At 38.0% G+C, this 15,741-nt stretch overlaps 1 protein-coding gene across 3 annotated transcripts in view; it reads right to left on the bottom strand.

Annotated features, from left to right (window-relative positions):
• PEX5L (peroxisomal biogenesis factor 5-like) overlaps positions 1–15,741 on the bottom strand; it is a 45,956-nt gene that overhangs the window by 17,834 nt on the left and 12,381 nt on the right. For all 3 annotated transcript variants that reach the window (XM_009082353.1, XM_009082352.1, XM_009082350.1), the window contains 4 exons: positions 5,217–5,328; positions 3,231–3,440; positions 2,025–2,151; positions 885–981 (listed from right to left, as the gene is read on the bottom strand). In XM_009082353.1, coding sequence (XP_009080601.1) covers positions 885–981; positions 2,025–2,151; positions 3,231–3,440; positions 5,217–5,328 — 546 coding nt within the window. The remainder of the gene's footprint in view (positions 1–884; positions 982–2,024; positions 2,152–3,230; positions 3,441–5,216; positions 5,329–15,741) is intronic.

The raw sequence follows: 15,741 nt of genomic DNA, 5'->3' as shown, positions 1-15,741 counted from the left end.
AAAAGCACAGAAATGGATCTGATAACTGGGTATTGTTTCTGTGCATAATCTCAGGAAACACATTTGGCATTTTAGTGTCTCATTTTTCCATTTTCGAATGAGGCTATTATTTTCCATCAATTTCCAGATTTTCCACCTGACAGAAAGTTTTTGAAGTCCAGGCCTAAACATAGCCGTCAAGTGGAGAAAATGATTTGCATCTAAAAGCTAATCCACCTGCCAGTGGCAATGGATGAATATAAAGATGCATATTTGTACCTATATACACATACATGCATACCTAAAAGCATACAAGTCTAAGAAATCATTTCCACAAGGTCCTGTCAAATACACAAGATGACAATGGAATTGGGCAAATCTACAAACCTTTAGCCCAGAGCCCTCCGTATTAGAGTTCCTTTTCCAGCAGGAAAAAGTCCTTTGACCACACTGCTCTCCCACCTGTGGAGATAAACTGCTAATGAACATTGGTCTAATGATTCCTTCCTGTTATCCTTGGCCATTTCTCAATTCTGGGTATTCCTGGTTGACCAAGAGACCTTGAGAATAGATACATTATAGGGAGAGGGAACTACTAGAAGTCTGAATTTCAGAACTGGAGGAAGGGAAAAGAGATGATGATGTAAATTGTAGTTTGAAGTTTTTCACTCTGTATGGGAAGGTTCACTGCAGTATTAAACTCTGCCCGTTTGAGGTGCTGACATAGGTAGGTTATTTTCATAACACATTATTTCAAAGCTGTGTGAAAATTCAGCTGTATAAATCTTTTCACCGATGATCCTGAAAATATCCCTTAAATAGTTCTCCCAGAATGTGAATGCTTAGCCATTGGGACAATTCCTCCTTGCTTTATTATTGTTAATAACTCTACCAAATCCTCTTACCTGTATTGCAGGTGCAAGTTCTAATTCTGATGTGGAATCAGACTCCAAGGCACTCTTGACATTAGTCAGCTCAGACTGTGATCTGTTTTCTGTGGACCTAGAAATAATGCATTTACATACTCATCACTGCACACTAAGACATGCTGCCTTATGCCTTTCAGGTTCATAAGCACGCAGTGATTAATTAGGCTATTTCTTTTCACTTAATTGTTTCACTTGCAGTTAGTAAAAGTGCCTGGACCCTTCTCAATCTTCCCACTCTTACGCTTTGATTTCATAGCCAGGCAAAATGAGGTTAGGCAATGACACAGGACTGTACCTGCAGTCAGTGCCTAAGAATCAACCACCACAACACAAGACTTCACCTTGGCATATGTGCCTTTTTGTGCCACAATATCTTGATATTCTGTCTTCCTAGAAAACGGAATCCTGTAGGCCAAAATCAAGTTAACTGAGTGAAACTTGTGTAAAGCTCTAAGTTAATGAAATACATAGCTAAAGGGCAAGTTAAAATACAGGATAAGCCTCATTTGGTCAGAAAGCTGATTGTAGTGTATGAAAATGCTAATTATGGCCCTGCGTAATGTGGTGAATGAGTGTTGCTTACATATCAGGACGGCAGCAGAATTAATCCACATAAGCTGTTCCCAAAGGCAAAGTCCAATTCTCCCCTCATTTACATCCCTGCAAGTTTAGTGGAACTGTGTGAAAGAGGTAGCACTTGGCTTGGATATTTTATCTTGCCTCTTCCAATTGTACATAGAAATTCTGCCCTCTTGGTAGCAAAACCAAAATACACTGCTGGATATCCAGAGTGTGTCAAATCACTGCCAAGTATCCTGTTTTATTCATTTTGCTCACATGTTTGTATTTGGGTTTGGGTCACTGCATGTCTCTGCTGAATTCTCACCACCATTTATTTAGTAATTGCACCTGCTACTTTTCACAGCATTAAAAATCGCTGGCAAAATATCTTTTTATAGTGTGCTTGCTTATGATGCATTGTCTAAAATATGTGCTGGAACACATTTAATGTAATCCTAACAGGTTTCATAATATGACTTGTCATCAGGCAAGCATTTCTGTGAATTAATCAAGCTGGACTGGAAATAATTTTGTAAGGAAAGCAAAAAGTTGTACCATAAAATCTCTTTTGATGGAGCTCTAGATGATGATGATGTTCGCTCTGCAGAAGGGTGGACCTTGCTACTCCTGTCTCCATGAAAACTGACATCATCCCATTTCTCTAGCTGTGTCTGAATATCAACTGGAAAATAAGAAAAGAAAATATGAATCTTTTAAAGAAACTACTGCAGAAGATTTATCTCCTCTGTTAAATGTATGTTCTAGAGAAAATGGTGCCACCAAAGACTCTATTTTAGTTAAGGTCCAGTACACAAAAATGCTGTATACCTTTCTAGTTGATATGCTGTGAAAACACTTGGAAATTCACAACATTTTTCTGAATCTGTTAGCATTCATGGTCAGAATGGCTGTGGAACTCTTGATTTAAAATCAGTGATTTGTATGTAATTTAGTCAAATTGTAAAAATAAGATTATTTTAGAAACTGCCATTTAGAAAGGACTATGAAGGCAACTGATACTATTCAGTCATATGCTGGAATTGCTTTGCAAAAATCAGATGTTCAGCTCCTGTTTGAAGATAAAGGTCTCTAAAAGAATTTATGTGCTGATGAATGGAAAATTTGCTGCCTTGGTATAAATTACATTTACCTTGCAAATTTCTCAGTTGCAGTGCAAGTAATTTAGTTTGGATGGAACTAAATTAAATTCACCTTTTCCAAAGCTTGTCTATAGATCAGGCTTGGCAGGATATTGAGTTGTTTTGGGGAATTTTTTTCCAGTCTGTATAAATATATCTCTCTTGTCAAGAATGGATATTTTTTATCTCCTATGCATAGATAAAGAAGTATTTACAAATATAATGAGTATTTCTGACATCTGCAGTCCTGAAAAGGACATCCAGTATGGGCTGCCTCTCATTTGTGTCCTTACCAATTTCTCATCATACCCCTATAGATTTTTCTACCATTTTACTCACCCTGACTAAATTCTTTTTTTTCCAAAGAAACCTTTCAAAACCTTATTAGCACCCTTCGTGACAACTTAATAGGTGTAATGGCAAAGGCAAAATGTAAAATGTGTTCACAGTGCTTCAAGCTGAAAGTGCTTCAAGTAGTTTATAATGTGGAGCAAATGTTACGTTCCCTGCTAAAATGTACTACAAAAAATTTCTGGGGTTGCTCATTATTTTGTGATAACAGCCAGGAGAAACTTGTGCTAAGCAAGGCTATGGAGCACTCATAAAATAGCTACACTCTTACCTAAATCTAGTGAAGACTTGTCTGCAACTCTGACAGCCTGGACTTTCTGCTCAGAATCCACACTGATAAGGTCAGGATTGTCTGTCTTCTTTCTGTGGGCTGAAGCTTTTAAGCCTTCACTCCTTGATGGATTCTCTGATTTCTTTGCTTTGTTTTGGGTTTGTAAGACAGGTTCACTAAGATCCAAGAGATCCAGACCTGTTGATAATACTTAGAGACAAAATGTAAGAATTCAGTGTTGCTTGAATTCAAAGAGCTCACTTTTTATGATTGGTTTTAATGGGAAGAAATGATCACTGCTGTGTTCGCATTTGACTAGAGTAGATGTGCATTTCCTGGCTGAAGATGGTGACCAGCATATAAAATATGACTGGGGATTTCAGGTGTTTCACTGAATGTAGTTTAATGGATTTGCATAAAAGGCTTTTCCTCTGAAAATCTTAAATACATCTGAGCTCTTAAGGCTGTGGCATTCACAGATTTTTCTCTGTTGTCAGGGCTCCCTGTACAATTGAGCTTTTAGATATGATTTGGTTTAATTATGACTTATCAAGTACTGGTAACAGCTGCTTAGGGCACCACTGTTGTGCCACGTGCCATTCAGAAAAGGCTGTGTAGACCTCCCTGGGTGGACTTGGGCCATAGAGGAGTGATGGTATGTTCAATAATGATTTCTACTGAGGCTCTTTGTCTTTTGGGGGATAAATATTGAATATAAATTTGGATGCCATTTCTATTAAGGACTGTACCAGTATGAAAGGAATGTTCAGTTTCAGTTCTTCATTTAAAGGTTGCTGGAAGAGTAACATTTAAAATGTAAAAATAGAAAAGCTCCCTTTTTATCACAGTCTTATAGGGCAGGTGTTTTTGACAGATCTGTTTGTATTGTCTCTGGCAGTGGTTTATCTGTGTTCTTGGTAAATCATTGAATTTCATTAATCTCCATAGAATAAGAATGTTTTATTTTGTTAATAAATAAATCTAATTACCTCCCTCCAATCTGATAGATATTCAAGGCAGGTATAGGATCTACTGCTTTTTTACAACAAACACTATTCTTATACAACCTGAAATAGTTTTACCCATCCCTGTAATATCTTTGGCTATATATAGAAAGAAAAAATATTTACAATTGTTATATAATTCAGTGTTACAGTTTTTGTTATTAGAACATAGATACTGCTTTAGACACATATTAATTAGATGTGAGGATAATAACCCAGCTGTCAATTATTCATTTAATAATTTGCATGTATATAGCTTTTAATTAAATGGCTTCTAACAAGCTGAGTCATTTTATGAGATAGCAAGAGGACACAGTAGTGCAATGCTGATTTAATTGTGTCTCAGCTGATCTGCTCAACCACATCGATTACCTCGGCACAAATACCTAGTAGGAGGAGGCCAACTTCTAAAAATACTTCTAAAGGACAATATATTTCAAACAGAATTCAGTATAATTCAAAAGGCTTTCAGGATTCAGTCTTTTCATTATCTTCTTTACCTCTCGTCGTAACACAAAAGAGCTAAGAAATGTGTTAGATCCTTTCACTAATAAAGAGTGTGAATGCATCCTGTTTTGATAGCTCTTCCCTTTTTCTCTGGCATCCCATACAAGTTTTTATAAAAAAGATAACGGGTTTGGTTAAAACCAGACTAAATGTGGCTTTTTCAGGTTAAAATTTTGCAAAAACAAATAATGAGAATTGGTCAAACTAACACATAAATCTTGTGGGACTTAAGCAAATCCCCTATATTTCAGCCCTAGAGATCTGCTAGAATTGATGTGATTCTGATCACATCAGATGTGACCTGAACGAACAAAGTTTTTTCTACTAATATGTCAGGCAATTATAACTTAATACCAGCCTGTGATTTTGTGCAAATAGTAACAAATCAAGAAATTACCTGACAGAAATGTGCTGTAATTAAGATAAAAATAAAATTATTTCTCTCTAGGGAGGGATAGTAAAGAATGTGGTTTACCTGCAGTATTCGATGTTACAGGCCTTGCAGCAGCTTCTGGTTTAGTCTCACAGAGAAAGTCATCAATGGAGGGGCTCAGGAGGGGTCTGCTCTCCTGCTGCTCATTCACCAGCTAGCAAAAAGAACCCCAGGTCAGAGTGTTCTTGGGAGGCAGAATTTAAAGAGATAAAACATATTCTCACAATATCATGTGCTTTATTTTTGATTGTGAGAGTTAAGATATTCCAATCAGAAGATGCACAAATAGCTCTGGTGTTAAAACAAGAAACTTGAGTTACTCTTTTGGGGCAAAATTATAGTCCAGTTTTACAAACCACACAAAAATAAAGCAGCATGATGATTTTTCCTTAGCAGCTATTGCATACTATTGCTTATAGGGCTAAAGTATACGAGGCCTGATGTAACTCCCTTCAAATCCATGGTGAATTTTGCCTTTTCTATCACCAGGAGACTAAGCAGGGCTGTTTTTAGTATTTGGAAGTGGCTGTTTTTCCACAAGTAACATGCTCCCCACAGAACTTCCACAATAGCATTTCATCTAGCAAATATGCATTAGCCCATTAAACAATAACCTGCTGAGACAGAAAACACTTCTCTGCCATACAACGACATATGAATGACAGTGGATGGAGCCTGGTGAGTGTATGAACTTCCTGCATGAGTTCTGACTGTGGGAAGACTCATAATACAGTTTTTATTCATGAGCAGTTTTCCATTTTTGCTGTAATTTGATGAATGCATCGGGTTTCTGTTCTCTAAAAGAAATCTCTGTATTACAGGCTATTTAATGTATTAGGGATTAAAAAGACAAAACAGTAAAAGTCTCAGAAGTAAAAGTCTGCTCTTTGCCATCTATCTCTGATTGGAGGATCAAGATCTAAGCTGAGCTGGAGGGATGACTGATGGTGTGTCCTGTGCTTATTTTATCTTGGTAATGTGAAAATACGTTTTCCTCTGTTGCTTTTGTCTGGAGCTCTTTCAGCTTTTATTCTATCCTCTCCACACTTCTTCTTGCCAAGCTGTTCTCACTCTTTTTCCATTGTCAAATTTTCAAAGTTTTATCTCAGATATACTTGAACTTTTAAATTTAGGATGTCAACATGGACTAAAACTGGCAAAACTCATCCTCATATTTGTTATTTACTGGCACTGAGCTCCTCCAGCAGCAGGATTACCTCTAAAGTTATTACAGCAAACCAGCTTAGATTCACTGCTGTTTTGTATTTGATTTCTGTATTGCAAAGTTGTAACAAAATACTAGAGCTATTGAAATCAAAAGTCCACTTTTTGATGGGTTAAACATTTAAACTGATACCCAGTGCTGACTGACTGTATATGTGCACAAATGCATTTGCCTAGGACCTTACAGATTTGCACTGAAATACCAATTTGCATGAGTACCATGGAAGATGACTGATTGCCTGCCCAACTGTGTGCAGCACATCGTGCAAGTGTGGGCACTTAATTTAGAAATCCGGCAGTGATACTGTCCTGAACTCTAAATCCACCTGTGTTAAACCCAGACTGCAGATGCACCTTACCAGTGACCTACTCAGAGGGGGTTTGACTCTCCAGATTGACTGTCCAGGTTGCTGTCTCATTCAATGCACAGAAGGAACTTGCTTAATTTGGTAAATCTCAACACTTGATTGGAAATTGCATTTATACCAGCTGCACACCATTGATTTCCACTATCCCCAGGTCTATACTTTTACCTAATGGTGATATTAAAGACTTAATTAATCTTTTTACAGTTTGGTGACAGTCCTTACTCGTTTCTATTTTTGAAAAACATGAATGTGGATGACTAGTTAAATGTTGTCCAAACTACTTTTAATATGTCAATTTTTTCTCTATGGAAAAATCCAGATATCAGCAAAAATTGCTTACATAGTTTTTTCTTTCTACATTTACACATCACAAAGAAAAGTCTTAGACTATTTGAAGGGAGAAGGAGGGAAGAAAGAAGAGGCACTGTAGGAATCACAGTAAATATAAAAGCTTCATAGGAAATACTCTGTGTATCTAAGACTGCATCAATAGGGTACATTATCACATAAGATCTGGATGCTTATCAAGTTTCCCACTACATTCCATGGAAATTTTCTTTAATAGGAAAGAATGGGGAAGGATGGAATGGAGAAGGATTATGAGAACCAAGGCAGCCAAGATCACTCACTGGAGGCAGCGAAGAATAGAAAATCTGAAGACCAACTGGAAAGGCAATTTATTGTCCCAAACTATGGTAGGGGTAAGAGGATAAACTCTGGGAAGACCAGCAATAATGCTGAGAATCAGTCATGGAGTGGAAGGGGACTAGAATCAACAAAGACCTGAATTTTTTCAAGGTCCAACTGAACTATGAAGTAGCAGATGTCTGATAAATATTTTTCTTTCCAAAGCTGGTTATCATGTCCCTAGAGATTTCTTCATTATGTTGTTTATATGAGGAAGACACGCTCAGCAACAGGCCTTCATTAGCTTGATACCAGCAGTGTATTCTTCCAAGTCCCTTGATAAAAATCTACCAACAAACTGAAAGAAGATTGGTGGTAATATCCACTTCACCAGCAAACAACAAGATTTAATTTTCAGTCAGTCATGTCTTCTTTCTGATGCATTTGCAGCATTTCTGTTTAATTATAAAACAAATAGGTTCCTTTCTCTGCCTACCTGTTTGAAATGGCTTTTGCCAAGCTTTCTACATTGCTGTTTAGGATGGGATTGTTTTTGACAAGTCAACTGTGACCCAGAGGATCACTCCCAGTTCTGTGTTCTACGCTCCCATGACAAAGGACCAGGAGCTGGAGGAGTGTCTTATTACGAAGCTTGTTCCTGTGAAAAATAATCTGCTTCCACCTGAAATGTTTGGATCTAAACAGACAGCGAACACATGATCATGTCTACTAATTCTCAATGAATACAAACTACATATGTGTAGCAATAGAACATATTAGAAAAATACTATTTTGATGTGAAGCAGACATTTGATGATGAACTAAGACTTAAGTTAGAGTGCCATGAGCTGATATTTTTGCTGTAGGTAAGTGGGCAGTGGGATAGGTTTCTGACATTGCTGTGTATGCAATGCCACTTGTTAAGCCCTTGGTTTCACACTTGGAATTTCATTTTGCTGCCTCATATATTGTATCACATTTATCCCTAGTTTAACTCTGCTCAAGTTATTAGAGTTATATCAGGCATGATTTTGGAGCAGTGCTATAAAAGATTCATGAGATGAAAACTATGATCTATATTAAACCAATAATTTATGGTTCTCAAGCACCTTTCAGGGTGGAAACCACAGAAAGCTTTAAAACATTCATGAGTCAAGCCTGGCACCACCACAGTGCTGAGAAGTGTTATCTCTTCATCGCAGATGAGGGAAGCAAAGTGAAATTAAGAAAGTCACCCAACATCACCAGGCACAGGAGGAAGCAGCACAGGGAGCAGGAGCCAAGCAGCCAGTGCTGCACTGGATTTGTGTGTGCAGTACCACCATCCCTGGAGGTTTTCAAGATGAGACTGGATGTGGCACTTTGTGCCATGGTCTATAACGACAGTAGGGCTGGACTCGATGACCTTTGAGGTCTCTTCCAACCTGATTGTTTATATGATTCTATGATCTGTGCACATACCAGGAGGTACAGACTCAGCCTGGGAAACTGTGGGTTTCTGAGTACTGATTTAGCCAGTGAGTACCATAAATTATCATAATGTCTCTAAGTACTTTAATTTTCTTCACAAAATTCATTTTAATTAAGGAAGAAGCCCACACACTCCTTTCACTGAGTGGTATCTAAAAATCTGTGGAGGATATTCCCTACTACCAATACATCTGAAGAGACTCATCCATAGTAAGAAATACTCTTTCTAAATTAAAAGGTTTTCTGGTATTCTAGTATTGCCACTGGATTTTTTTTTTTTTGTTCTAAAAATCATATATGTGGGCCTTTTTGGTGCTTTAGAAGAGACACTGGGAGAGTCAAAAGTGTCATCTGGTGGCTGATAGCCCCACTGTGAGGGGAGGATGAAGAAGCTCACTGCAGTTCCCTTTCTGAGTGACTCTCAGGCCTGAAGGGTAGGTAAATAGGAGCCCAATACATGGTGCAGGTTTGGAGTTAAAAGTATCAAACCCAACGTGGCTCTGGGCATGGGTGTGCTGTGGCAGAAGCATTGCACTGGCCCCTGATGGGGAATAGAGACTATGAGAGAGATTTCATCCTTCTAGATTATACCCAGCCGGGTCTTGGCTTCCCTCAGTCACCCTGTCCTCTGCTCTGCAGTCACCCTAAATCCTGCCAGGCTTTATCTTCTCCTCTTGCAATGCTGGTGTCAGTGGTGGCATGTTTTATTTTCCTCGCCAATGTGAGATGATGAACGTGTAGAGCAACTCCTGTGGCTTTGGTTTTGTTTTGCTCCTGGTCTGTATCCTAGGCTGTAGTAAGAGAGTTATGAAATACCTAGGGAGTAGCCTGACTCAAAATAAAAATAAATAAAAATAAAAGGGGAATTGATGGGGCTCTGCCATGAAAAGTTTCCAGAGAACAGCTTAGTTTGGCCTGAAGGCAGAGGGAGCTGGAGCACACCTGGTGCTCACGGGAACAGCTGAGAGGACCAACTCCTGACCTAGCCTCACACTACAGGTGATAAAGTTCACCTGCATTGCTCATTGCTAAAAGATCTTCCTTTGCTTTCTCTTCCTAGAGCACTGGGCTTATGCTGTGGGAGTGCTGGAGTGCACCAAGGCTGTCTGTAAGGTATGGTACTTCCATCCCATTTTATACTGCATTCCTGATCTTTTTCTGTTTGCAGTGCACCATGCATGCTGGTTTGTTTCCTTTTTTAAAATTTTAGCAGGGCATAACATAATGTTAGTCTTTAAGGTAAATTATTCAGATTCTAAACTGGAGGGGATTCCAATCAGGCATAGACAGCTAATTAGCATCTATGTTTTGAGCACATAGTGAACTAGTTCTCTTAAATTAAGTGCCTAAATTCCCTCCATGTTCGATAGGGAGAGATAAATGCCTAGAAAAGCAACTCCAGAGGGAGATCTCACCTGCCTAATTTAGGTTGTCCCTCAGGATGCTCTCAAAGGCACCTAGCTTTCCCCCTGGCTATACATAGAATTTATCTTAGAAGGTCTGGTTCAAGAGGCACCTAAAATTTAGATGTAATTAGGTGCCCAGATTATTTGGATTGGATTTTGGATTGGATCCATTTTGTCACCTGAGGCTGATTGAATTACTCATGGCACTAATTTAGGAAGCCCAAAACTACTACAGGGTAATCCCCTGTACAGTTCAGCAGCAAAGCTGCTCCTGGGGCAGTCAAACCTTTTCCTGCACACTGAGTGTGCTGGTGGGAGTGTGGTTGGGCTGCAGACTGCATCAGTGAAATGAGCTGACCTAGAAGGCTTGGAGAGTGGTAATGCACATGTGGTCATAAGCATGAGAGATAGCAGGAAACATTTAACTTGGATTTTCTATTAGAGAAATTGGATTTTTGAACTTTACTCTGAGAAACTTGTCTGCTGTTTGGGTGAGAGTAGACAACCAGGTGAACAAGTCACATGGATTCTAGTAGCTTGTGTTATACTTAACCAGAGGCATCAACTAATTTTGATCCCTCATTAGTTGTATGATAAATAGAACTGGTTTCTTGATAGATAGGTTCTTTGCACACATCTGGCACATCCTGATCTTCACTGGCACTCACTAGGATAAGAGGAAACAAGGCAATCGATTCCCACTACCTAGCTCTTTCTAAAAACTGATAAAAGGGAACCACAGCTAGAAATTGAGGTGTTCTCTAGAGCATAACTGGAAGTACTGGCCTGACAGCTGTGTCTGTGGATCTTTATCTTGGTGGGATAAGAACTGACATGAGAGCCAAATATTTGGTTTGCACACCAACAGAGAATCAATTCACATGGCATAACTGACTTCCACTCCACATGAATTGTGGGAAGCTCTGAAACTGAGACAAACTCTTTGCACCCTCTAGCAAAGAGCACTCTGGTGTTGCTGCCTCTCTGACGACCAGTCTTGCTCAGCAGGTGATAAATACTCTCTCGCTAAGTAGCAGGAAATGTGTGGAGTGGCCTGAGAATTAGAGGTGACAGTATCTGACCTGAAATCACACAAGTCAAGTCACCTCCAGGGGTTTAATGCAAACAGCTGTCAGTTTGTGTGAAGCCAGAGAGGCTGTGGGAGGATTGCTACAGACATTGCACTGGATATTTAAATTCACATGCCAGCTCTGTTGTTTAAAACTTGATGTGTGTCAAAAAATAATAACATGCTTATGTTGTGTCCTCATAAATAGCAGTTGCACTGCTGGCTGAGAACTCTTGCTGTGATCCTCATGTCACAGCAACATCCTACCTGTGTTTCTAAGTGCTGACCTGTACAAGTTATGGTGTATTGTTGCAAGGTAAATTTAAACATCTCACAGTGCAGTATCTCTTTCCTTGTGTTCCTCCTGGTCTGGCTAAAGGAAACTTAACATGAGAGTTGTGTCTGGCTCCTGCATTTTGGCCTGGCTCCAGCAAAGCACTTAAGCATGCTCTGCAGAGCTCAAGGTTAAGCATGTGCTTAACTGTCCTACTGGATGAGAGCTGTGGAGGAAGAGGAGGATAGTAACTCTCGTCACATTTTGACTGTGACTGAGAGTCTGGCCTTTACTAGTCATATAAAAAATATGATTTATTGTAAATCTGTTGCCTGCATGCTCTATGCACTTTTTAAGTTATAGGATGCTGTTTTCTGAAACAGAGTGCCCCCCTCTCTTGTGGGTTAGATGATTTTATTTATTTATTTTCCCTCATTTAGCTATGTGTTACCTTCGAAGTGTTACCCTGTGCTTTGTGCTTTAGTCTCTCCCCTTCCCCATATCGCTGTCTGGACTGGAGAACTGCTCTACAAGAGTGATCAAAGACAAAATCAAGTCATCATCATAGATGCTTAGAGATCATTGCAGTAATACAGTCATTGAGAAGTTACAGCACATTCCTTTAAAGAAATTTCAGTTTATGGAAGTACCTAGTCTGTAGTCCTAAAATTGCCTGTGAGCTAACTGAAGGATTAACAAACTTGACATGGAAGCTGAGTAAATGAAGGTTGGAATAGCCTTATAGAACAGGAAGGTTACAGAATCCAAAGTTATCTGTAGAGAAAGCCCTGAAGAAACCTGTACTGTGGGAGGAGGCACAAGTGTCATGATAGTATCCACAGGGAACTCTTCATGCTAGATTCTGTTTTCTCTATCATTCATTGAAATTACTTTTTGTGTGGGAGCTCCAGCTGAAGAGGAAGCCTAACTTGGAGAACCACAGTTCTCAAATGCTTTTAAAGAAGATGCATGGAAACCAGAGGAGTAATGTTTCACTCACATTGCAGGTGATACATTTGTAGTCTTACAGCATCTCTGGGAGCAACTCTGATTTCTGCTTACAAAATATTAGGGAATTGTTTAATATTTTTCTCTAGATGAAAGCAAAGAAGGTGGACAGCATATAGAATTGAGCTGCAGGTACAAGTTCTTTGTGAACTGCTGGTGATCCATGGTAAGTTCAAAAGTTTCAGAAGTACCAAATCTTCATACTATAGCAGCATGAAGACTAAAGATGTAGATGATAGAATTAAGAATATCAAATATATCATGATTTCTCACAGAATCAGTTTTTGCAAAGCTTATGCCACTCCTACTGATCTGCAACCGTGTGGAAAATGCCATTTTTTTGTTCGACATTCGAGAAAAATCACCTTTGTACTTGCTGTAACTTTGCATATAGGCTGTAATTGCTTGAAAATCACAGAGATTTTTCTTGTTCTTTCTACAGATTTTTCTTTTCAAACCAAGTTCTGTAGCCCATCTACAGTAAGGCTGTGGTTTCAGTTGTGTTACTGTGGCCAATCATAGGAACCAAGTCATAAGTTCTTGTTAAGATGTGCAGCCTTTTCCTGTAGGGATCTGTCATAGCTTGTGTGGTTGCTTTGGAATGGTTTGTGCAGATTGAAAAGCTTGAAACTCAAAAGCTGTTTGTGAATTGCAATTCAGTAGAACAGTTTCACTGTAAAAATAGCAAGTTCAGTGAATCCAGAACAACTGCAATACACAGCTTTCAACTCTCTTAACAGGACAGTGTATCCTTAGTGGATTCATGAATGAAAAGCCAACAAGTTTCTGAAAAGTAACTCCTATTAATAATTCATATAAAACCCAGGTTTAAACTGGTATATTATTCACAAAAAGTTTGCCCAATCTTTCTGTCCTTAAGGAATAGTAAGGCATTTTAGAACGTATGAAAGAGTATAGTTAATTTTTTTTACTTTATTAAAAAACTACATCATCATTTCCCATGGTAATTTGAAATTGAAACACTTATTTCATGGAAAAATGTATTTAATTTATGTGACAGAGAAATCTCTATAACTTTAGGCAAGCAGCCAATTTATGACTTTTAAGCATATTGTCAAGGCAATTTTATTATACTCTGGAGAATATTTCTATTGAAATTATGCATACTGCTCTAAAAGCAATAAAGTGTTGAGCAATATTTAACTTAGAGGTAAAGAAATAATTAATATTTGTGCTGCTAAACATGTATTTATGCATTTTTATGCTTTTTTTTTTGCCCTTCATATATTTACCTTGTTTTAATAATAGCTTAAAAGGAGTTATCAGTGGGACTTAGGAAGTGTCCCCTGCTAAACTACTCAAAGCTTTATTATAAATGAAATGAGACAGATTTGAGATATATGGCTAAATGCTGCTAATGAATTTATCATTAATCCTTGAAAAAGAATTAGAAAACAGGATCTCAAGTCTAGTTCTCCCAAGGTCAGTGAGGAAATTGCCACTGTTCTCAGAGAGTATATTGGAATGTACAGCCAATTATTGTAGTCCAAACTTAGATAATGACGATAACTAAAACTGGCATGATTTTTGCCCTTTTTTACATTAATGTATTTTGCTTAGTTAAAATGGAGTGAATTCTGGTTTAGATTGGTGTAAAAGAGAATGGAAGCTAATTGCATCCACTGTAACATCCTACCATTCTGTTATAATGTTATTTAGCAAACATTTATGGAGTGGGTTGGAAGTCAATTCAAGCCTAATGCTAAGGAGCTTAGAATGACCACGACTGATTCAAATGGGACTGTTAACTTTATATGGAAAACGGTGATTATGCAATCAAATTCATGTAGTGAGTCCTTGATACACACATCTGAAAATCTACTAACAGCACTGGGAGGTGGATATTAGCTAACTTACTCTATCTCTTTCCTAAAATTGAATGGAAGCATTTGAAAATCTCCTATCACAGATTAAAAAAATACCCAAACCGACCCACCAACACCCACAAAAAGTCCCAGAACAAAATGAAAAAGCCCAACAAAGCAAGCGAAAACAGAAAAGCAATACCAACCAAAAACATACCACCACTACCAAAATAACATAAATAAGTAAAACCAAATGAAAACACAAACACCAAAACAGTGGAATTTAGGCAGCGGAAATGTTTGAGTATTCTATTCATAAGCCCTTGAGCAGATATGAATGTGCTTAGATCAACTAATGTCATGCAAATGAAGTTCACTTAAAAAAATAATAGTTCCTACTGTGAATACTAATACTTCACAGACTATAAAAAAAGTCTTAAGCATCTGGTGGAGTTAATTGGGGTGTAGTCATAAAACATGTCTCTTTTTTGACATGTGCTGTAGCCTGCATTTTTCACAGGAGAGGATGAATTTCACCATGTATCTTAGAATGTAATTTCAGGTTTTAAAATTTCTTCTTTCTAATTCAAATTCTAAACCCTAGGTATTCATTAGGTTAATTTTTTTTAATTAGAAGTGGCCAAAATCAAAACTGTACTCTGGGCAATGTCTGTCTAGTCATGTAAACTCTAAGTAGGCAGCTCCTACATTTTCCAGTGACAAGCAGAAATGGGGAACAGCTTTCAAGATATACTTTGCATTTCTTTTTCCTATTGGTGAGTTTTTCATGGACTCCTATTTCTGTTGCATATAATTTCAGAGATTATTTGCCACAGGATTGTCATGGACATGAATCCCACCCTGCAGTTCAGCTTTCTTTCTGTTATCTTTACAGGGATCCTACTCTGAGCAGCTTTCCAATTTGTGTACTGTAATGAGGAATCTAAATTAGGGGAGATGAATTGGGACAAATAACTCTCGTGACACTGTGAGATTTTGTTTGTTTAAAATTAGGCTGGCAAAGCATTTAAGCATGGACTTTTTTACTGCTCAATAAAGCAGTTAATCATATTTTAAAGTATAAGTCTGGATCGAAATATGTTATTGAATCAGATCCTTTGAAGTTCACTGACCTGTAGTAAATTGGGAATTTCATAGCTGACTGTACAATTAAACTTTGACTTCAGGGGATATTTAGGTTTAAATTTCTCATTAGAAAGTAATTCTGAAGTGAGTTTCTTTTCTCCTGACAAATGCAAAGAAGCTTTGAAGAGGTTAAACCAAAATTTTATTTT

This window comes from Acanthisitta chloris, unplaced genomic scaffold (assembly GCF_000695815.1).
Source record: "Acanthisitta chloris isolate BGI_N310 unplaced genomic scaffold, ASM69581v1 scaffold3019, whole genome shotgun sequence".
Classification (NCBI taxonomy): domain Eukaryota; kingdom Metazoa; phylum Chordata; class Aves; order Passeriformes; family Acanthisittidae; genus Acanthisitta; species Acanthisitta chloris.
This window is presented reverse-complemented; position numbering and strand designations above follow the sequence as displayed.